The 24,591-nt window shown below is 37.8% G+C and overlaps 1 protein-coding gene across 4 annotated transcripts; it reads right to left on the minus strand.

Annotated features, from left to right (window-relative positions):
- Positions 1 to 2,346: 2,346 nt before the first annotated feature.
- On the minus strand, positions 2,347 to 23,381 carry SMARCE1 (SWI/SNF related, matrix associated, actin dependent regulator of chromatin, subfamily e, member 1). Of its 4 annotated transcripts, XM_006889422.1 has the most exons (11): positions 23,312 to 23,381; positions 21,268 to 21,320; positions 21,046 to 21,089; positions 17,963 to 18,067; positions 13,179 to 13,259; positions 12,147 to 12,278; positions 11,701 to 11,872; positions 8,330 to 8,502; positions 7,649 to 7,750; positions 5,732 to 5,942; positions 2,347 to 3,547 (listed from the first exon to the last, which is right to left on the minus strand). In XM_006889422.1, exons 2-11 carry the CDS (start codon positions 21,272 to 21,274, stop codon positions 3,339 to 3,341), a joined length of 1,236 nt encoding a protein of 411 aa, XP_006889484.1. In that variant the 5' UTR covers positions 21,275 to 21,320; positions 23,312 to 23,381; the 3' UTR covers positions 2,347 to 3,338. The 4 variants fall into 4 exon arrangements, with proteins under 4 accessions (XP_006889484.1, XP_006889487.1, XP_006889485.1 ...); XM_006889424.1 differs by lacking the exon at positions 17,963 to 18,067 and having other exon boundaries at positions 3,333 to 3,547; positions 23,312 to 23,356; XM_006889425.1 differs by lacking the exons at positions 17,963 to 18,067; positions 21,046 to 21,089 and having other exon boundaries at positions 2,867 to 3,547; positions 23,312 to 23,356.
- Between the last annotated feature and the right edge of the window lie 1,210 nt (positions 23,382 to 24,591).

Raw genomic sequence — 24,591 nt, forward strand, 5'->3', positions numbered from 1 at the left:
GAGGTAAACTATTTACGGAAATGGATGCCACTCCTGCTTCCAGGCTTATTTTAATCAGGGAGCTCCACCAAATACTGTCCACCATGGGTAACCATTATCACATTTGACACACCAGTGAGTGTCAGTGTTGAGCTTCACGACAACCACCGGTTACCTCTATATGGCAAGTGGACACACCAGGGCTATACGACCTAGAAGAATGTTTGTCTAAGCACAATTAAAAAACAGGCCTGAGGGCGGCAGATTAGTCACCCACCTTTGGCTTGGTAGCATCACTTTTGGTCCACTAAGCCAATTGGTCTTTCTCTATGTTGTTAAGTGCCATCTAGTCGTAGAGGACTCATAGCGACCCTATGAACAAAAGTCCTCAACACTTGTGTGACTTTCATCCTTTCTCCAGGTTCTAATAAATCAAGAGTTCCATCATTTCACACTCAGAAATCTGCCACTAAGACTCTGTCCTTGGAGTGAACAATAGCAGCATTATCAGGCTGAATGAGGTTAGATAGTTCAACTAAATGTTAAAAGTTTTGAAATTACAAATACATTTAGATACTGTTTTCTCCTACTAAATTCAGAATTTACCTGATATGATTAACATTACCATAGTAAGCCAGGTTATAATTCAGCACCACCTCTTATAAAAAGGTTGAGTTCCTTGCAGCTTGTTACTGCAGAGTGGAATTTGCATTTGCAAAGACATTAAGCCCTGTAATGTGCAGATCAGTAAGAAGTCAACTGTTGTTGCTCCAGCAAGATTTGCCCAGCGGTGAGAAAACAAGATAAAACTCATGCACTTGCTAAGACCAGGTGGGGAGGCTGTGTGTGGCAGTGCTTGGGGGTAGAAGTGAATGCTTTTTAAAAAAAGGATTTAACAAAGTGTAATCCTGGCTTCACTGCCTGCTCTCATGGGAAACCAAAGCTTTAACTGCAGGCAATGGGAGTTTCACATTGTCAGCACCAACTGTTTAAAATCCTAGTATCTAATATGAAGGATCAGAGCAGAAAATGTGATTTAGTAAAACTTCAAAAATGTGCGTTGCCTTAGATTTGTCTTTTCAAATAGAGTGAATCAATGTATTCTATCTTTTCGAGAGGACATGCACAGTACTAACATGAGACCACCTCTGGTTACTTCTCGCAATAGTTCTGCTTTCCACAATACATCATTATCCTGTACTATACATGAAAGAGACACTAAAAAACATGCTAACAGTCCTATGAGAACATAAGACTACAGAGAACTTGTCATCTACTGCTTAAAATCAGTAACATTTAAGCCCTCAGACATACGTATGTGTTCACATTTAAAACAAATGTACTACAAATCTTTTTTTTGGAGCAGGACCTTCCCAATGCCTGTGGGGATAGGAAAAAATAAGACTGCTACTGTATTTCACATTCTAAGAGAAACATTGGTGGTGTTTATATTTTTATGACAAAGGCCCATCTTCATTTAGTCTGTTCCCCTAGGGGTTAAAGTTAAGTTCTGAACTCCCATTTGACTTTCTACTCTTAAACCAACTGCATATTTAGATGAGCAATGTTGCTCTACCTATACTCAGGGCCATCTCATTTAGCAGAGGAAACAGCATCACCCTCTCACAGAATAACCACACATCTTGTTCTGGCAATTTCTCACCCATAGTATTCAACCACCTTTATGCTCCATTTTCACTTTCAGCTAGTCTGGCTGAAACAGTCTGATTTGTTGGGAATAAGGCTAAATTCTTCATCCTGCAACTCGTGACCCCTCAGAAACATATTTGATACATTAGCAGTCTTTTGATTAACCAGAAAGCAGGACGACTGCACACATTATTTAGAAGAGCACCAAGGTTGTCTGTGTCTACCTTTCGGCTTCCTAACTGTCCTCACTTTCCCGAAGCTGAAGGTAGAGTAGAATCAGAGCTGAGTGCTTCAAGGAGCATTACTCTGTGGTACTGAGCCATGAGGATGAAGTCATACTGGTATAGAAGCTGCTTCCATGTAAGCAAAGTCTACAGTTATTATTTAGCCAGGTTTTCAGACAGTCATATATTAGCACTATCTTCATATTCATCGGTAAAGAGGAAAAGAAACTTTTCCCCTGTAAAAACTAGTCTGCATATACAATATGACTCTAAGGGAACAGAGTTTCACAAGTGGCTTGTACAACTACACTTCCTGCTGTAATAATTATACAGTTGGACAAGACATGGGCTCCCAGTCTGCCAAATTTTAACAGCTATCTGTGAACAGTCACTCCATACTAGTATATTTATTTTCCAGTAAAAAAATCATATGCTTGGCTTTGCATACAAATGTTCACTGCATTAAAAACACTGAGACTTTTGTTTTTCTTTCTTTTTTTATTACATTTGGACCTTTAAGAAACATATTCCATTAGATATACCACTATTTGGGAAAAATCTATTCTAATTTTTGTGAAATACGTGTCACAAACTTAATCTTGCTTCTGATTTCCAAGACTTTACTCAAAGTTTATGAAAAAGGTAGCTCTGATCTGTGGGATCCTGAGCCTTGAGGTTTCGGATGTTTTCATTCCAATAAGACAATTTGAAGTGGATGAGGAGTTCATTCCCAGCTGCTTTTCTTCTGGAGCGGGGTACTATTTTGCTCCATTACAAGAATATTCAATTCTTTTAAGCTTTGTTAAGTTACTCTTTGGAAAACTTGGTAAAAAATAATTTTTCTGTACAGTGATAAATTTACCAAACCATACCCAAGAAAAAGACATAATGTATATGTGCTGTGTTCACTTTAATGACTACGTCTTAACTAGTAATTAACTATGCAGACAGCTACAACTCCAGACCAACATGATCCAAGCGTAGTCCAAGGCTACAAGTGACTCCTTAACACAACTCATGGTAGCTGAGACTTTGATGGAAGTGTGTCAACAAATACATACACTCAAATAAGATGTTTTCAAGAAGTTACTCTTGGAGGAAGTAAACCTTGCAAAGGGGACTCTGAGGAAGTGTTGGTGGGGGCTGGGGAAGGTTTTAAAGCTATGACTTTGGTAAGCACCCAAGTGAGCTGTAACAAGGCATTCAAAGGGGAGATTCTGCAGCATCAAAGGATAATTCTCTAACAGAGGTTGGCATTTTTCAATCTAAATTCTGAGGCTGAGGGCCAGAAACCAGATCCAAAAAGCCACCTTCACAACCGCTTAAAAAAGGGTGACTGCCATTCGGCCCATGATGCTAAGAAGCCTTTGGTGGTGTAATATGAACAAGGAAAAAAAAATACACAAACCACGGAACACCATTAAAACTCAAAAAGGCATGACTTCATTTAAAAAAGTATTTAGAACACATAAAACAAGGCAACATTTATTCTTTTTTCTCGTCCTCTGGTATGGGATCTGTAGGCGGCTCCTCCACCGTTGCACTGTTGCTCTCCGAGCCAGTGTTACTGTCACTGGTTCCTTCCTCAGCCATACTGTCAACCCCATCCTGACCACTCTCCTTATCCTCCGGAGTCGATGTGCCTTCATCACCATTCTGTTGGCTTTCTGCTGTTTCTTCTAGATGGGCCTCCTCTGTAAGCACATATGTTTACTGTCAGTTCCAGGACAAAAATAAACTCTTCTAGTGACTCCAGCTCTCTAGAGCGGCACTGGCCAGGGAGACAGCCACCAGCCCTTCTACATCTTCCAACAATGTCTAGACTCAGAATCTAATTTTTCTTCATAAACACTTGATCTTCTAAATGTAAATATTTAAAAATCTAAATATGAACCAAGTATATAATGCAAAATTATTTCTTGTGAAAAATTAAGAGCATGAAGTTTCTTACTGAAAAGTCACAATTTTCTTAAACTAAGAATAAAAAAATCTGAGTATTTTTCACTGAAGACGTAAAGGTCTTAAAAATAAGACACTCAATACACAGATGACAAAATAGAGGTAGGGAATGAGTATGCTGTCTGGTTGTAAAACGAACAATGACCCATAACTTTAATTTTCAACCTCTTGCTTTAACCACAGATGCACATGCAAATGTATATGATCTAAATTTGTTAAGATAAAAATCATGTTCATTAAAGAAGAAAACACAAAACCCAGAGATTCAGATAATGAAACTTAGAATTTGACTATCTGAAATGTTAATCTGCTGAATTAAATTCTGTAGAACTATCTGGTAGAGATATTTACATTCTATACAAATCTGAGTCTGCACTGCTATCATACTTATTCTAACTGCTGTCCAGGAAGTCCCTGGCTACTACTCATGACTACTTTTAGTTCTATTCTGTTTACACAGTTAACTGGGCAGGATCTAAACTGTGCCAGAAGTTAAAAGTGACCTCAAAATTTCAAAGTCCTAATTGATTTCATGAGCACTGTACACAAGTTACATGCTAACTTTTGCTTTGAGGGAATCTTTCAATCAGGAAAATCAGCAAACCTAGAATTTAAAATTTTCTAGGATTTGTCTATAAAACAAACTCATACTCATTACCACAGAGTTGGAACCAACTTAAAGGTGACCGTTCAGTGAGTTTTTAGAGGCTGTAAATGGCTCAGGAGCAGACTGTCATTTTTTTCTTGTGGAGTAGCTGGTGGATCTGAATGGTGACTCTTTGAGCCCAACAGAGCTCCTTTTTCTGTAAAAGACTAGACAATACTATTTTAGGCTGTGTGGGTCAGATTGTCTCTGTTCCAATTATTCACCTGTACCTACTGCTGTAGCCTAAAAACAGACACAGAAAGTGTGTACAAAAATAGGCATGGCTGTTTTACTAAGTGAGCTCTGATGGCTTAGCAGTAAGGAGTTACGCTGATGACTCAAACTCAGTTTGAATCCATCAGCTGCTCTACAGGAAAAAGATGGGCAATCCTCTTACACGATTTACTGCCTCTGAAAACCTGCTGGAGAGTAAGTTATAAGTCAATTCAGACTCCATGGTACAAAACATTTTCCAATAAAACTTTACTTATAACAACAAGTGTATAAGAAGGGTGCGAACCCTGTTCTAAGACACCAAAGATGATCAGTCTTATGAATAATGACTGTATCTTGTTTAAATAAAATTAGCAATTAAAATATTCAGTGTCAAACTTGACATACTTAATGTTTTTTACTAATTTTTAACTTATAGTCTTAAAGGCTGATATAGAATACTAATAAATGAGAAAATGGGGACAAAATAATACCCAAAGTCATAATGTGAACAAGTAGTGAACCACTATCACCTAGATCTGCCTGACTCCTGAGCTGTTTGTTACACCTTTACATTCTCAAGGCAGAAAATGGCACAAACCAGTCTGGAAAAAAAATTAGACCTCAAACTGCGAGGCCAAAAACAACATTATCATTGCTACTGTGTACTAAGGTTTTAACGGAACCCTTTATAGAAGGGAGCTCTGCTGGCCTGGTGGTTAAGAAACTGTGCTGCAATCCCAAAAGGAATGTGGTCTGAGTCCACCAGTTGCTCTGAAGAAGAGAAATGGATAATCTTTTCCAGTGCGATTTACTGCCTCTGAAAACCCGCTGGAGGATCAGCTACGGGTTGGTTCCAACTTGACAGCACAAAACACCATCACCATTATGGATAGATTACTATTTCAAGCAAAGTGGAGAGGACATGTAGAGTTTAACTCAAGAGGCAAGGTATTATAATGCCCTCTGAAAAGCATTTTAAAAACAACCACCACAGAGTCCAATTTACAAACCGCTTTCCAGCCCTTGACATTTACTCTGGGGTCAGACAGTAGGCTACCTGTCTCCATTGGAATGCTCTCGTCGTCTTTCTTTTCCTCGGCTTTATTAGCGGCTTGTTCTTCCTCAGGAACAATGCTGCTCTGACTGCGTTCAGCCTGCTCTGCTGCCTCTTTCTCCCTTTCCTCCTGCCTTTTGCGGGCTTGTTCCTCTGCCTGTGCAATTTCAGCTGCGATTTTCTCCATGTCCACTTCTACCTTCAAACCGCACAACTGGTAGTCAGGAAAAAAGAAAACCTTAATAATGTTCTTCTAAAACACAAGGAAAGGATAAAACTGATAAGTGGGACCTTCTAAAGATTAAATCCCTGTACACATCAAACACTTTCTAACACAGTGGAAAAAAAACCCCTACTGACTGGGAAAACACATTTGGCAATACCATCTCAGACTAGGGTCTCATACCAAAGTTTACAGAATCCTATAGGGTCTTCACAAGAAAAAACACTGAGAACACAATCACAAAGTGGGCAAAGATGGCCAACAGACACATGAAGAAATGCTCAAAATTATTGGCAACAAGAGAGATGTAAATCAAAACCACAATGAGATACTATTTTACCCCAGTAGCAGTGGCAAAGTTTAACAGGACAGCAAGTAATAAATGTTGGAAAGGATGTGGAGAAATGTGTACTCTCAAACACTGTTGGTGGGATTATAAAATGGTACTGGAAGGCAGTTTCATGTTTCCTCAAAAAGCTGAATATAGAAATTCCATATGACCCAGCTATTCCACTGTTAGGAATAAACCCTGAGAATATTAGAACTGAGATAAAAATGGAGATTTGTACACCAATGTTCATAGCAATATCATTCACCATCATAAGAACATGGAAACGGCCCAAATGTCCAACTGCAACTGAACGGATTGAGAAATTATGGTATATTCACACAACTGAATATTATGCAGCACTCAGGGGCAAGATTTAAAAAATTACTACATAACTTGTGAGAGATGGCAGAGCATTATATTGAACGCACTAACTCAGTCTCATAAGGACAAATACTGCATAAGATCATAATTGTAGAACTAGAAAGGTAACTCGTAAAACATGTGTGAGGATCCAAGGAGGGGAGGGGGGGAGCTGAGGGGTGAGGATGCGCAGAGGGTAAATCACAGGGTCAGACAATTTGGTGGGTGGAGGGAGGGGTGGATAAAAGAAATGGGAAAGATCCAGTGGGATCTCGAAAAATGGCAAGGGTGGGCATAGTTCAATGTTGGTTCATTTTTTATAAAATATAATAAATGGCAATGGTTGTATGAAACACAATGTGAATGAAGGATAGTGTGAAACACAATGCATACGAACTTTGTAAGCAAACTAAAATATTATAAAAATTAAAAAAAAAAATCCCAATAGTAAAAAAAACTGAGTTTCTTCTATACAAATTATATGTAAGTGGGAGGGAAAAAAATGTGACTGTACATTTTTTCTGAAGTTCCTGTGTCTATGTAACCATCAATCTGACAGAAAATGCTGTCAGTAACCTCAGCAGCCATGTACATTAAGAGCAAAAAAACAACAGCCATGATACATATTGAAAATTCTGGAATATGGCTTTCATCTTCTATTTCAGGGGATCAAATACTAGATTTGTTTTGATATGGACTGCAAACTGTGAAATACATCTAATGGGGAAAAAATCTGATAAACAAATCTCCCTAAAATGAAAACAATTCATGATTGCATGGGAGTTGAAAGCACCGAGGGCTACAGAGTCTACAGGACCAGTACAAATGTGTATACTCTGTGATATTTTTCTTCTCTAGGGAAAAAATGGGAATAATTTTACAAAGATCTTACAGCTTATAGCAAATTTAACCTCATCTCAAAGTAAAAAGCATTCTATTCAAACGTCATTTTGGAAAAAGCAGCGAATGCAATGACAAAAGCCAAGTTAACATATTCAGCTGATACCCTTTTGAGTTCATTGTTAAAGGAATCTGTGCTTTCCAGGAATTTCCGTTTCTTTTCCTGGTGTCGCTCCTCTATTTGAAGAAGTTCAGCTTCTAGTTTTCGCTGTAAAATATAAAAATACATGTTAAGGCTTTATAATCACTGAGTTAATTTCATGCACATGGCAAACACTGAAAACAAGCCTCATTTTTCCGTACTGTATACGGCAAAAGACTTTTCTGGGTGGGGGGAGGGTGCTAACTTTATTTGTCCAGAGACAAGCTTCTAAACTTTTATTAATCTTCCCCCTCCCTAACATTTTTAATTTGATAAATAGATACACAATACCAAAGAATAGTTTTTAATTGAAATTATTATACGGTGTAACTAGCTAAGATTTTTAAAACATAGAGTGTAGGCAAGAAGAATGAGTTTAAATAAAAAATCTTAAGGTAACATTTCTTAACAAATACTGAAATTTAAGGTGCTACATTACAATTTTTAATGACAAAGTTATTATCAATGGGAGATGATAAAGCTCTGGGAAAGGTATACTCCCTTAAAGATTTTCTCTGAATCAGAAACAGGTTAGGCTCACCACAGAAATATTTAACATGCACATTCACGCACGGGGCACAATCTGGTGACCCAGGAACTATGGCACGGCCCTATTTTACCACAATCAACGTTTCGTATCTTTACCTGATGAACCATTAAGGACTGGACCTGTCGTTTGAGGACCTGCATTCTAGCCGTTGTGACCACTGACCGGACGTCCGGCACCACACTCTCACTGAGGATTTCACTGATGAGGCGGTGGTTTCTCTGGAAACGGGCGGTGGCTGTGTGCTTCATTGAAAAGCCATCATCATAATCTGGAATAAACCAGGTATTCTGGAAATGAGGTCACTAGGTATGATGAACAGGAAAGTGTAAGAATGTTAACAATTACCAAGGAGCTGTAGCCCTCACTGGCCTAACATGTGGGCTTGAGGAGCATCATAGGAGCCCTGGGGCTATCACCCAATCAGTGTTCTCCACAGGCCAAACGCACTATGTTCATTGGTTAAGATACTGGTTTCAGGGGAAAAAACAAAACAAAAAAACGCCTTTAAATGAAGATGAGCATTTCAGAAGGACTTGGCTGAAAATACAAATGAAATACAATCTTGTATTTTTTGGCTTGGAAATGAATCTGAAGAATGCACATAATAGCTGCAAGTACAATTTTGTCAACTGTTTCATTCTCTTGGCAATGACTTAAGAACTGACAAATAAATACAAACTCAATGGTGTCCTGCCACTAAATATTAAGGTAATGAAAATGCCCATTTGTAAACTTCTCACTGCAGAGGAAATATCTCTTAGCAATATTCACTTTCTCTAATGTCTTAGTGGTAAGATGTGCTGTCAACCTAAAGGCACAAGGTTCGAATCCACCAGCTACTCTGGGGAAGAAAGATGAGCAATCTCCTCCTGTGTGATTTATTGCCTTTGAAAACTGGCTGGAAGGTCAGTTATGAGTTAGTTTAAACCTGACAGTAACTAGCAACAGGTGTATACATTCCACCAAATTAAAAAAAAAAAAATTACTAAGGCTCAAAAGTTATTTTATAGGAAAGTAATTTTGATTCCAGAATTTATCAATCCACTTGCCACCAAATTTCATATAACTATCAGAAAGTAAAGGTGTTACCTTGTTTTCTTACACCAAAGTTTACATACACAGTTTGTAACTGATCTACAATATGTGGATCTGATTAACATGCTTATTTTAAACAGCAAATGAGAGGAAGGCAATGAAGGAGGTAGATGGACACAGTGACGGCAACAATGGGCTTGGGCACGGCGCAGATTCTGAGGATGCAAGCCAGGGCAAGGTTCTGATCTGCTGTTAATGCTATTATGTGTCATCAAACCGGAACAAATCATAGCTGACCCTCCAATGTATTTTCAGAGGCTGTAAACTGCATGGGAGTAGACTGCCCCTCTCTCTCAAGGAGCAGCCGGTAGTTTCAAACTGGCTGCTTTTGGGTTGGCAGCTCAACTCTTTACCACTAAGCCATGAGAGTTCCCTAACATCATATCACAGTGTTTCTGTAATCTCAGTCTCTACTCTATGCCCTTCACACCAAGGCTTAGAGCCTCTGAAAAACTGCTGGAGCTCTGACTTGATGGTACATAACGGTGCCAACAACAATATTAAAACAAAATTTTTTCTTCTACATCTCACCTAAATATCTTGGCGCTGCCTTCAGCCTCTAAGGTGAAGGCACCATGCCCCTCAGGAACCCTGGTCCACAGGCCTATACCGTGCTGCTCTGCCAGCGTTCAGCACCTCCCTTAGTTGTTTCCAAAATTGCTCATTAGCACAAAATAAGGCGGCTATAAATTGCTGGCCGATCATCTTGCTTCATTTTGTATAATCTCCTAGGATATATACTTGCACAATTAAAATTATTTGGGATAGGGGGGGAAAAAGAAATCTTTTTAAGGGTTGCTCACATTCTTATTTAAAGTTATCTATGGTACATTTATTTGTGTTATCACCATCTCTTTTAGATTTTGTTTTTTCTGTTTTCATTTATATAGGAAGTTTTCCCTTCCTTGGTCTTTTATGTGTTTTAATAGGTTTTCTGCTTGTATTTTCTACTTATTAACCAGCTCTTTATTCATCTTGTGAATATTCTCTCCAGCATGCCATTTAAAAAAATAAAAAGGGAAAAAGTCTTCATTGTCTTGTGTGGAGGATGACAAGTATCTTGTCATGCTTCTAACAGAAGTTGGCAGCTACTGTGTTTGTGGAGATGCTACGTTTCTCATGGCTTTACTGTGCATTTCCACCGCTCAACATTTCCTTTTAGTTCTGAGGAATAAAGACCAAGGTTTAACTTTGGCATCGTAATTATTTGTCCTTTCTTCCCAAGATCTTTAAAATCACTCTAATAAAAAAACTAAGAAAAAGTTTACCCTCAGAATCACTCTTGGGTGGCTACCTGGGAAATGAAAAGAGGAAGAGGGAAGTCTAAGAAACAGATGGTAGGTGAAGGGAAAGGCAGTATTTAATAAGGTTTGATTATTGTTGTTGTGTATTGTTGAGTCAGGATCTACTCGTAGCTGACTCTTCAGCTTTGAGGTAATAAATTGCATGGGAATTGACTATCTAGTTTTCTCCCACACAGCAGCTGGTGGATTTGAACTGCATTCCTTTGGGCTGACTGCACAACTCCTTACCACGAGGCTACCAGAGCTCCCTAGGCTTGATTAGACACTGTACTCAAGTAATTACATTATCAATTATAATTACTGTTAGAAAATGTCTATAAAAAGTTGAATGAAAAATCAATGATTTAGAAAATGTCTATGACTAGTTGAATGAAAAATCGATTTGTAAACTTTTATTCAAATTAATCAATCATAAATGTTATAAAAGGTCTATGATTAAATGAATAAAAAAATCAGAGTAACTTGTAAACTTTCATTCAAATAAAAAAAATCCTTTCTGAAATTTTAAAACATTACAAACCAAAAATGTAATAAATTTCAGGCAGAGAAGAGAAATACTTGAGGATAACCTGAGTGAATCTCTTTAGCTTCTGTTATCTCTTACATTATTAAAGTTTCTTTTTACTTATGGCTCCTATGCTGTTAGCTTTTGCCTTTTCTTACAACGACCCCTACTGTCACAATTATTTACAGACAGTATCTTCTTTTTTTAGTTCTGCAGATTTACTGATATCAGTCAACTCATTTCTTATTTCGTTATAATTTAGGTTTGCTACCACTGCTGATTCTGCTTAACATTAAATATTGATTCTATTCTGTATTCTATTCTCTGTATTTATTAGTATTACACTTTACTTTCTGTACTTGTATTACCCTAGTTCATTATTTTAGGTGGTGGCCTAGAAGCTGCGCTGCAATCCTAAAGGGAGGCTGTTCAAATCCACCAGCTACTCCACAGGAGAAGGATGAGGAATCTCCTGTGCAATGAACTTGAAAGCCTCTTAAAACTCGCTGGAGGTTTCTGGTAATTTTCACAGAAAGCATAAAGGAATGTCCTTTTTCTTTACCATCTGGATCTTCAGCAGGCTGAATACTCATGTACGGCTCTCCTTTCTCCATGCGAGACTGCCTCTGTCGACTTTCTTCTTCTAAAGCAGCTTCTGCACGACTTTTTGCATTTATGTAAGCAAGGTATGCGGGAGAATTATGATAGGCCTTCATAGATTCATTATATTCTATCTGAAATGAAAACATTTTTCAGTTTACAATTAACATTTTGCAGGTTGTATAAGGTATTATATCATTGACTATCAAACTCCGATGAAAGCATGGCATTGTGATAATGAATCTCCTTCTTCACAGACAAGGATTTTGAGAGAAATTTGACCATGAGATTTGACCAAGGCAGGGAGAACCTCAATCTGGTTTAGCTGTCTGGTCAAATCTTTTATAAGTAACAAGCCATCATTATGCATGTTACACTGTGTCCAATCCATTGCTGCGTCCAACATACCTTTTCTGCTTCGTATTCGTTTAAATACTCTTGTTTTTCTTCATCAGTGAGATCTCGCCACATGCCACCAATAATCTTGCCAATCTCCCACAACTTTAGGTCAGGGTTGGAAGCCTTAACTTGGTCCCAGACCTTCAAAATGGAATAGATGAAATGTCAACGCTGATGCTTACAATTGATGATCTTTAAAGACTTATGAAAGCTTCCATCATAAACAAAGCTGAGACAGCAGTATAATGAATCTCTATGTACCTATCATCCTACTTCAACAAGTGTTAACATCTGGAGAGGTGTTATTTCATCTACACTTACACTTGATTATTTTGAAACATATCTCAGCCATTAGTGGAATAGATAATTCATGTTAATAGTCAAGAACACCTCCAATCACTGTAAAATCTTAAGATAATGTGGAAGGAAAGTAGCTAACTTACATAATACAAGACCATATTGTCAAATACAATAAATATCCCCCCAAATTTAAAGCAGTTTAAACAATAGTTAAAGTACATGCTGTCTTTAAATATAGTGAATATACACAAATACATATTTATAAGTCAACTATGTAGTCCAATTCTACATAATATAGTCTAGTTTTATATATGTATCTATATTATATCTGGAAAGCCCCGGGAAATACAGAGAAAATAAAATCCTGTAAGTTTACTATTCATTGAAAAACACTGCCATGCTTTTTTCTTCAAACATGATTACTGTTATAAGTGTACTAATAGATATAGTCCTGTATCTCCTTTTTCAATGAACATTTTTCTCAGACTATTAAATATTCTCTAAAAGACAGTTCCTTAGTAGCTATATACTTCTGTTGAAGGATTCTGTGAGTTTAGGTAATCATTTTATCTTGTTAAGATTTTATATCTATAATTTTTGAAATCAGAATTTATTCTTCTAAAAATGCCAATTCTTTATCCTTTATCCTCTGAAGACATTTACAAAAGCTGGCTTAGGCAATCTGAAATTTGATGCAGAGAAAGAAGAGGCCCTCGCGTCGTCTGGGGACCAGATGCCTACCTTTCTGCTGTACCTCATGTAGGGCATCAGCGGCTTATCTGGTGGCTTTGGGGGTTTTGGAATCGTAATACCAGAGGATGCCTACAAAAGAGTTAAATACATACATTATTCAATTGCAAAGAGTTCACCAGTAAACTGAAAAGAGAGTCCCTTAAAATCTCTACTGCGCCTTTCTTCTACTCGTCCATGGATACAAGATTCCTATATTTCCTCCACTGAAAATAGCTATCATTGAAAATTCAGAAATGTTCACATCAAAAGAAAACAAAAAGAAAATGACTGTCAGTACAAAATTTTTAAATGTTTTACTGAGCAGCTTATTGCCACTGCTTTGACAACCTGGCTGTAAGAACAAATAAAACATTACAACAATAATCCATACATAGAAAATATATGGTTATATATCAAACACTTGACATTTAGAGTATTTCCTGGCAGCCTTTGTTTTACTTAATTTCCTACTACACATACAGTCAACACTTGATTATCTGCACAACAATGGGTTCAAACACACCCATGGCTGTCAGGATGGTGTGGGAGGGGGCAGCGCTTCCTTCTGTGGTACACCAAAGGGACTCAACAGCTGCTGCACCAGAGCTTGAACTTTGTTAACACAATCAAGTCGTCTACAGGGGGCTTAGGATATTTCTGTACAATTCAAGCAATTACTTTCAAATAAACAACAAAAAACTACCTTCCAGATTAAAAAATGAAAACAAAAATCACTTTATCAAGACAAGGGACTTTATTTCGTTTAAATTCTCCATACATGTCTAGTAGTTTTCTTGTAAAGGGGATCAAGAAAGAGGAAACCAAATTCAGACTTTTCTCTGCCTTAAGTCCCAATCACAGCACAGTTTACCAGAAATAGCCAGAAGATACAGGGCCTGATTAAGACTTTTTAGGTCTTAATGAGATGCACTGATACAGTATTTGCAACACTGGGCATAAGCACAAAAGAGAATGAGAAGATGATTCAGGAAAATGCGGAAGAAAGAAACAGGAAGGGAACAGAAAGACAAGAGACTCGTTTATTTTTATGTGTTAGTATCTAGGTAAGACATTCCTCATAGTTTCCAGTAGGAGCTCATGTAACTCTAATTTAAGAGTACCTGTTTCTGAAAGTCTAATCTCACTTTAACAAAGAGGAATTAGAGATGACAAAGGACCCAGACTACAAAAACCAAAACCATCAACCCAAGGCTGAATCACACTTTATTTCCTCAAAATTGTCAGGAGGCCCTCAATAATGACTCTTTAGTATGAGTTGCAGGTGTCTCGATGGCACATAACAACAACAACAACAACAACAACAACAACATTATGCTGTGGCAAGATGCCAGGGATACCTCTCCATTTTAGCCTGGGGCCCCATTTTTCTTCCAAGGACTCAGGAAATTAGCCCATCCTGTGTCCTTTTCTACTGGGATCATGCACTCTCGTACCATATCTCATCAAGAGACCACTATTGGACAGACCCTGGATTTAGCCCCCGGTGGACAGAAATTGGCAGCAATAGTAAGTAGTGTGAGCGGCCAGTAAGGGGAGAGCTGTGTAACAGTTTCTCAAAGGGCAAGGGAACGTTCCCAAGGCCAACAGTATGTCATGAATTCAGAGAGAAGAGATACACAGAAATCAGTAACTGGTATCTAGCACAAATTTTAGCATTTCATCAAGTGGGTTACAAGTACATCTAAAGCTGTGCCAATAGCTGAAGATAGATCACTGCTAACTTTTTTTAAAGAGTAAAGAATTCTAAAATATCTATAGTTTCATGAATGAACTAAAAAACTTTAACGGAAAATATAGTACTTGCTTTGATTTTTTTTTTCAAATGAAGATTTCCTTTTATTTTAAAAGAAGGGCATTTTAGGATAGCAATGAATTAGCTTATTTCCTTCTCCCTTTCTTCTGAAAGAAGGTACATAAATCATCCACATATTGAGGTCTTGTTTTCACAACACTGACCAATCAATATATTAAAAAAACAATCTTAAACAGTCGCAACAACTACGTGACATTCCAGTCACTTTGGGAGATACTAAAGATTCAGGTCTTTAAACAACCACTTTTTTTTCATTGTCTCAGCCAAACATCTTTCTAAAATGTCATATGCATCTCTCCACTCTTAAAAATTGCTACAATCCTGGGGTTTCAAAAACTGTTGGTCCTTTTTTTACTAATGGTTCAGTGTCAAATTTCTTGGATGTTTGCCTTTTTAGCTTGTTCTTTATTGGTGTTAATGATGCTGACAGGGATGAGGAAACTAGGCTCTGCCACAGTAACCCTCCCATTTCCCACCTTTCTGCTTCCAATCTGCATGAGATGGCAATCTGTCAAAACGCTGTTTACATAATAGTAAGGAATTAGGAATTAACTACAAATAAAATGTATGATTTTGTGAGATTTATCTCATCTACATTGTTTCCTTTCCAATCCTTAGCTTTCAAAAGTTCTTCCACCCTAAGGTATATTTCCACTCAAGCAGAGAAAAACATGCTGTTTCTAACATTTTTGTCTCAATCTGTTTTCACATCTTGTACTTAAGAGAATGCTAACCATCACTTGGATTAAGAACTGATTAGAACTGAATTCCATCTCAGAGGTATCATAAAACTTCAAAAGGGCTCAAGATGGTCCATAAAGTGTTTGGTGTTTGAAGATTATCCAAGTGCACTAGTTATCAAAGAAACTCTATATTCTACGTAATCTGCAGAAAGCCCTCTACTTCACAGAATTATCTATTCAAATCACTGGGTAAGGCAAGATTTGCAAATACCAGGCAGGAAGGGGCAAGGGTGGGGGAAGACAGGGATTACCTTAAAATACTTTATGATCAGAGCATAATCAATGGCATCTAATAATAAAAAACCAGAAATGAAATATGAGAAAGTAGGCATACTAATTTTCTTAGAGATTGATTTAATGACCTAAAAGGAAGGTCACTGAAATATATTTTAAGATTAAAGGATAAAGGACAAGCTAAAAAGTTCTACATTATTAAAGGCCCTTCAAGTATGAAGTCTAAATCGTGATTTCAGTATACTAAAATGTGGTGTTAAGGGGACTATACAAAGGAAATAACAAAAATCCAAAGTATCAAATTGTCCATTCCTAACCATGCTTCAGAAGCTGGCACCAACTCCAAATACTAGGCTCTAGCATCCCTGAGAAGAATGGTAAGAACAAGACCTGACCAAGCAAGACAAGCCTCCAAGAAGTACCCTTTTCTTTTCCTAGTTAAGTCTATGAGCTGACTTGTAGCTGACTCTTAAATCTAAGTCACCACTTAAAGATCTCACTTTATCAACAGATACATCCAAGAACAAAATGTTTACAACAAAGTCAATAAATTTTCTAATATTACAGGTACTGCCATTTCTATGCCATTAACATAGATAATCAAGAGCTGACTGTATAGAACTATTAATTATAATTTATGAATAATTTTCTGCATTAACACGATCTAAAATAAATTCTTCTGCTTGTTTAAATGAAAACAATCTTTATTATTTGATAACTTTGTCACCCGTTACAATAGTGAAACAACACGGTTAGGCCAGGGAAAAAACACGTATTGATGCACATAAAAACCGTATGCATTATGAAATGCATACATACACACACTGTCAGAATTCTTTTGCGATACCATGAAATATGCATGGCACATAAAACTTGATATGCTTATGAAGTACAAATTATGTAAAACAATGAAAAATTTAGACGAACAAACCCTATCGAGCTAAGCAATATGCTTACCAAGATAGACATACAGTTTGATAATTACACGTTATCTGCTCGAATATTACTACAGGGTGAGAGGGCCTCTTCAAAGTTGCATTAATTGAAAGCATTTCTTGTCAACAAATATAGCAAATGGGAACCAGGTATTAAAATGTTTATAGCTATTCTGGGGTGTATACATTTCTCACCAATACCACATTCCAATGCATGTAGGTACTTGGATTTTTAAAACATTTGCTTTTGGTAACGGTTTTTTAAAAGAGCAAGGTTCTTTTGCTTCTTTGAAATCTAAACTTCTCTGAATGACATTCACAAAATTTCTAAAAAGTTTGAAAGGGTATCATTCAATTTTGACACCTTACACTGAACATTTCTATGACATATTTGAAGTTTAAAAAATTATAAACCTTGTCCTGTGAACCAGAAATGCACTTCTACTTATAAATCTAAACTGGCACTTTCAGGCTAATTTCATTCTAAAATGACAACAAAAAAGTTGTTTGGGGTTTTTTCTTCACTGCAGGGAAATTAATCTCAAAAGGTCAGCTATCAAATCCAAACAGTAAATAATTACGAGCAGCAGTTTAAATTAAAGCTTCTGGTAAGGCCAGTTAAAAGCTGTCCAGCCTTGAAAAAAGCCAGGTCTGTAAGCACGGTATAGTTTACCAATCTGAGTTCCTTCACCTAATGCCAATTACCTTAGAGAAATGAGATACTCTTCACGTCAAAAGGGATATTTTAAAAAAGAAATTCTAGTTTTGTCTACATAATAAATAAGCATCAAGTGTCCAAGATTTTAATCCTACCAACCACCAAACAGAATGGATTTTTCTTTTGATCCACAGACACATCCAGATTGCAAATTCTTTTCTTTTCCCTGTTTAAGACTGCACAACAAATATTTAAAATAGTTGTAAATCCAGATTTATTATTTTTTTTTAATTTAATGGTTGTGCTTATGATTCAAAAAGACCTGACTGAAGCCATTTCTAGCCAATTCCAGTTGTTTGCCGGATACTGTTAATAGTTGATTCTCCTACCGTGACCCGGCTGTTGGTGCCTGGGTTCCCTCCCAGCCTGTAGTTGTTGTAGGCGAGATGACTGTATGGATTGTATCCCACAAACCCTGGTGTGCTGGGCATTTGCTGATGGAAACAAATGAGACAAAAACACGAATGAGAAATGAGCTCAAACGAGGAAAACATAGAAATGAAAAATGATCTGCATATGGCATGCAAAAGCAACCTGAACTCAAACAAGCAATGATGTGTTGTAATTGTTTTTTCTTTCACTGAGAAAATTTTTTTCGCTGAAAATTAACCTGTCTAAAAGTGTTTGCTTTTATTCTTCTACAGGGGGAGGTGTGTTTGAATGAATATGAATGTATGTGGCTTGTGTTTTGGGAAAAGCAATACACTGAAATGTCTCAAACATTCAGGATTACTTTACGATCCACAGCTTAACTCAGCAATATATGACGGTTGAGAGAGGAAGGCTTGAAATGCGATAAACTACAAGTCTGAAACAATTTACATGCAAAACAAAACACAGCTTATTTGACAGTTATGTAGATGCCACCAATGTATTCATCTAGTAAAAACAAAAACAAGGAATGGATCTGCTTTCGAGACAGTTGTATATAATATCTTGTGAAAAATGAGAAGAGACTCAAATCAGGAAACCAGAAGTTGTCAATAGAAAAGAACATATGTTGGATTCATGAATGTCACATACATGATTTCAAAACAAGGACTTGTAAGAAATGCATGGATTTCATTCTGGGGTGCTATCTGATCTTTTTAACCCAGTGACTACTTTACAGGCTTTTCTCTTCCATCTCTTCTTTGATCCATCTTCCATAGCTCAATTATGAACATTTTTTTAATCTTAATGTGAGCTATTTTTCAAGTTGACATACTTGAACTTTCCTTTTCCATCTAGTTTCAGGATAGTCCTTTCAAAACACACTGCTCACTGCAGCAACGAAATTCTCGGGTTTTGTGAAGGAAGTGTTGATGTGATCATAAATGGGCTCTTATATAGCAGTGCCCTCATGGTTAATACACTGACATCCAATGTTCATGAGAATCAAGGCAGGTAATACATAAAAACTATGCAGCAGAGAGACCAAAGTAGGTTATTTCACCTATTGAGACTCAATACAAAGAGTGACAGCAATTTCATTTTAACATGCAATTAACAGTATCAGTCCTAAATTGTATAACTTGGTATGACTTAACAACACATCCCAGCTATATTGTAATTGCTACAAAATAAACACAATATTCTAAAACATGCTGCTGCACAGTCTTAGCGTCCAAAAGACAGATATTCAAGCAGGTATTATAATCTATAGTCTTTAGAAGAAGAGAATGACTGATAAATTTCTAGTCTATATAATTATGAAAGACGCAAATTAAGCATATTTAAGTAAAACACAGATGAGATATCATAGGCACAAAAATATATATTACTGAGAATGGTCCATTTGGGTGATAGTGCTGATGGTGGTGGTGGTGATGATAGTAGTGGAAGAAGTAATGGGGGGGGGAAGAGAATAATTCATTTAATATCCATTCTGTTAGATGTCCTAATCCCTACGCTTTTGTATTCTGTGTCAATGTGAAAGGGTAACAGTACAGAAAAAGAACTAATGGCAAAAAGATCTTTTTGTAAATATAAGACTAAGGGGGATACTTGGTTTTTGAGTTGTTTTAGTCTCAAAAAGTCACATATATCCTCAAGGTATTAGACATTGTCAAAGAGGAAGTATTTACATCCAAAGGGCACCTTCAAAGGTTGTGTAAACATTAAGGATCACAGTTTAGCAATTATAAGGCAGTAATGTAAGAAAAATATGTGAGGGTACTGAAAAAGAAAAAAAAGGAAACTAAAGCATTACAATTATACCATTTTAAAAAACTGAAGTACATGGTTAGTCTTTGAGGTCAGGAATCTCAATTGTTCAACTCCACCTGTGTAGCCACTAGGGTGGTATGGAGATGATCATAAGAAATGGTCTGTGATTTAAGAAAAAAAATCAAACCAAAACAACCAAACACTGGACTTTAATCCCTACTGGAACAAACTTTAGAGACTACATAGAATATAAAATGAACTGAGAACATGTGATACAGTATCCTGTTATGAAACATCTTATTGAGGAAAAAGAAAATTGCTGATAAAGGTAACTAAAATATACATCTGAGGGTTAGTAAATAAGAGGAGCTGTTTAGTCAAAAAAAAGAAAAATACAGAGGGACCTAAGTGGTAGTGAAAAGCATACTAGGCTGAGATTTCGGTGGTCAGGGATGCAGAAGGAAGCTAGCTGCTGTTAAAGAAGCTGTTTTGCAGGATATGGCCAATATTAATAGTGTTTTGTTGTTGTTTTTGAAGAAATTTAAAGAAAACCAAAACCAAAAAAACACTAAAACCCAATTTATTTCATCAAGGCCTAAAGAGTTAATTTTATATCTGTTTCGTAGACTGGACAATTATTTTACATGCTGTTTAAAGTAGGGCCAGGGCTTGCTGGGTGAAAAAAAAACTAGCTCAAGTATATTAAGACACTCTCAAATGAAAAAAAAATTATTTAGAGTGAAATAAAATTCAATAGCAAGCTCAGTCCCAAAGATACTAAAATTCTTACTTGAACAGCTTGAAAATAAAGGCTTACAGTGAGTGTATACTGTAACTAGATGTTTTATTGTTTAATACAAAAACTATATAGCCAAAAAAGGAGAGAAAATTGTAACCAGTTGAAGGTTAGGGGTTTTGGTAAAAAAAAAAAAAAAAAAAAAGGCCAGAATGAGCATTCACTCAATATCAACTTAATCAAAGAATTAAAAATGATTAATGAGAGAAGTCTTAAATTTGTCACTTATTTCCCATTAAAAACAAAAACTGAGCACAGGATATCAGAATTTCAGCAGTATGTTTCTTTGAATGTTGGGGTTGGTTCAAGGTAAGATGCAAAGAGTGATTTTATTTAGTAGGAGGTGCTGGTTTTTAGCTGACTTTTTCATATTGGTGTGTTGATTGAGTGACTGTCACTGGAAGACATCTGGGTTTCTGTATCAAGGCCAGACTTGGCTATTACATTAACAAGAAAATTAAAACTTACTGTTGCAGGAGCTGGGGTGGGAGGTGGGGCATAAGATGGTCTTTCTGTTTGAAAGAAAATAAATAACTTCTTGTAAACAACTGAGATATAATACTATGCAACAAAACTACCAATGGTCCTGTTTTGAAGAAAAAAAAAATGAGCGTATTTTGGAATTCCCATTTGCTAGGGCATTAGTCTCTTATTAACAAAGATTGAGAAATATAAAAAAATGAAACTTACTTGACATTTTGGAAGATTTAGGTTCTCAGTTCCTTAAGAATGAATCTGAGACACTAAAATAAAAAAAGGAAAAAAAGGAAAAAAAAAGAGAATCAAAACTCAGCAAGCATATGATGTTTTCCTAGAGAATAGGGTAGTTCAACTGGTATTTGTAGGTAAAGTAAGTTTACATTATCTTGTATTAATCAAGTCTGTGTATTATTTTCACTACTTACTGAAGATCATTTATTTGGTGGATTAGAGTTAAATGACTAAAGAAAATCACTGGGGCTATTAATATTAGACAAGTACTTTCAGGATTTTTAAAAAATTACATTGAATCATCTTTTTGTTAAAAATATTTAATCAAACTGATAAAAAGTTAATGACAATAGAGCTGATGTATTATCTGGGTTCACCCAACAAAGCCCACCAGATACTGACAGCGTCCTCATTGGCAGGCTCTACTTTTGGTACTATGGTAACAACTTCTATTAAAATAGTGCATTTTATTCCTGGATGCTGTGCAAAAGGGAATTGGTATGATAATAAGCCATAACAAGTCTCTTCTGGTAACAAATTAGTTTTATAACTTTAAGAGCTTATAAATGATAAGCTCTGTAATTTATCTGGGAATAAATTTAGAGAGTCTATCTCAGAAGCTTCAAATTTATCTCCTCAATGCAGCTTTCCTTATAAGTGACCTGGGTAGAAGAAATTGCCCCCTTATCTGTGATGCTGAGCAATTTACATAAACCTATGAGATTATATCTTACTTTTTACCTGTCAGGATGACTGCTGCTGGGGAACATCAAGTTGGCTGCATGTTATACATGCACACATACATATACATACAAAACTGGTTTCTTATGTCAACGCAAATCACAACTCACTGAATTCATTGCTGTGACTGGGAACCAACACCAGCCAGTTTCCAAGGCTGTAAATCAAATGGGAGGAGATTGCCCAGCTTTCTCCCTTGGAGCCACTGGTGGTTAGCTGTGCTATGCACTATGTCACCAGAGCTCCTGAAGCTCAAATAAAAATTGTAGAGGACAAATAGACCAAAAAAAAAATTCACTTTTAAGAAGAAGAAAAAAGGAAACTTCTATGTCTATTGGTATCTCTCCAAGTAAACATCAAATAAGTGATCTTTTGGGGTCCTACTTTGTATTTTTGGGAGATTTCTTAGATTGCAGGTGTAGTAAAAGCTGCTTATTCTGTCAATGTCCCAACTCTTTGCTTAAGGCTGAGACCACTGCCCCAGATTTCCTTCCTACTTATACTTTCTGGGACCTGTCAATATCCTGTGTTGGTAAGCTCCCTGTACATCACTTTATTGTCATAACTTTGCAATTACTAATTTTCCCTACTGGACGGTCTAGTAATTAAAAAAATGGGCTTGGACATTTGCTCATCCCTGATGTAGTCCCATGGCATGGTACATACTAATCCGTATAGGCTGAATGTTGTGAAAAGAAGCGTATTAACTACACTATCTCGTCTGACAGTTACAACCACTTTACAAACACACTACTATCCCTATCTCACAGACTGAAAAACAGAAGTGTCGAGCAATTTAGGTAGCTTGTCACAAGCCACACAAAATGGTACAGTTGGATTTTAACCCCAGGCCAAACTGTTTCAGAGCATTCGCTCTTCATTCCAAGCCACACGGTAAATGACCACGTCGCTGCACGGACCACCGGGAAACCACATCCCCGGGGCGAGGACTAGAAGGACAAAAAGGGGCATGGCTTGCTCGACGGCTTCCGGTGAGGGCGTCCTTTCTTTGCACAGGACAAAGCTTTTTATCAGAACTTAACTAAGGGGGAGCATGCAGGAGGGTGCCTGGATCAATTCTGGAGGGCAACCGGGTGTGGCATATTGAGGCCACAGACCGATCACACTGCTAGGCCTCAAAGAGGCCGAAGCCGATCCCCAGCTATGGCCCCACTGCCAAACCTAAACTGCAGTGATTCCTGGGAAGTCGGGGTCCGGCCAAGCAAGGACTTCACAATCTGCCACCCTCCCAACCCAGTCCGGCCCCGTCCGAAAGACTCACCCGCGCGCAAATACAGCGCCCGCAGCTGCAGCTTCGTTCCCTTTGTCCCGCGCACGCCCCGCCCCTCGCGCTCGAGCTTCCGCACTCGCACTTTCGACACAACTTGGCCATTTACTTGTAGACCGCATTTACGTTTCTTAGGGAGATAAAAGTTTCTATTGAGGGTTTAAGGGTACTTAGTATAACTGACGGGTTTTTTTCCCCAATGCCCCTTCGCTGCTCAGAATCCTCTGAATCAGAGCCGTTTCCAGTTAGGCGCCGATTCGTTACTGCGGAAAGGGCGGAGGCGGCCCGACCTCGGGATGGGCGGGAGGAGCGCGGCGGGAGGGTCAGAGCGTCTGCTGCGTGGGGTGACGCGGTGCGTCGTGTGCGGCTGTCCGGACGGTGGGAGGGACCGTGGCTTCGGCTTCCACCCTCTGGGCCTGAAGACTGGGGCATTGGGGCGACGGGGCGTGAGGCCCGGAACCCTGCTGAGGCGTCCTCGGGGGTTGAGGTGGGCGCCAGGGATTGGAGGGCGAGCACACGGAAGGTGGTGGTAGCCGATGAAGTGGTCCTCCAGTGGGTTTTCGGAAACCGCGCAGATTTCTCCCGCTGAGCGGCTGGAAGATTTGAACGGCCAGAGTGGGCGCCACTGTTGGGTTAGCAGCACACCTACCTCTCCACCCACTAGGCCACCAGAGAGAAAGTGACACCAAAAGGATTGACTTTCTTTAGAAAGGAATTACTTTTTAAAATAGAAATATCCCAGTCATTATAACAGGGAGCTTTTGTGGTAAGAAGCTGCGCAGCTCTTGAAGGCTTGGGGTTTGAAACCACCATCTGCATCGCGGGAGAATGATGTGAAGTCCCTGAGTCTGTGACTCCGTGGTACATAATAGCAATAACAACATAATTGTAATAACAAAAACATTTTTCATATATTCCGCTTAGATGAATTAAGATACCTATATGGCCAAAGCCCTTTGCTAACTTCTGAATCTTTTAATGCCCTCTGGCCAGAGTTGTCATAACTACACTGTTACAATGATGCTTTGTATCAAGAGGCTTAGTGTCCACACGCTATAGGGACATATTTTGAGTGCTTTCAGTCTTGGGAGCTCAACTTCTACCACTGTATCCAAAAATCTTTTGTTATCCGTAACATTTTTGAAAGCTCACTATTTCAGAAGTGTCTGTCTTAACCTGGATATTCAGAAACCTGTCCACCATTGGTGACCCTGCTGGTATTTGAAATTCTGATGGCATGCATCACAGCAACACACAAACCAGTGTGGCAGAGT

The sequence above is a fragment of the Elephantulus edwardii genome, unplaced genomic scaffold (genome assembly GCF_000299155.1).
Source record: "Elephantulus edwardii isolate Elephantulus edwardi_28Jun2011 unplaced genomic scaffold, EleEdw1.0 scaffold00077, whole genome shotgun sequence".
Lineage (NCBI taxonomy): Eukaryota > Metazoa > Chordata > Mammalia > Macroscelidea > Macroscelididae > Elephantulus > Elephantulus edwardii.

Excerpts from the sequence above, each read along its gene's own strand:
- SMARCE1 (XM_006889422.1), bottom strand. Across the intron at positions 13,260-17,962 it reads GCACCAACAGCCGGGTCACG|GCATCCTCTGGTATTACGAT; the intron begins GTAGGAGAATCA and ends ACTCTTTTGTAG. Across the intron at positions 7,751-8,329 it reads AGTCCTTAATGGTTCATCAG|CGAAAACTAGAAGCTGAACT; the intron begins GTAAAGATACGA and ends TATATTTTACAG.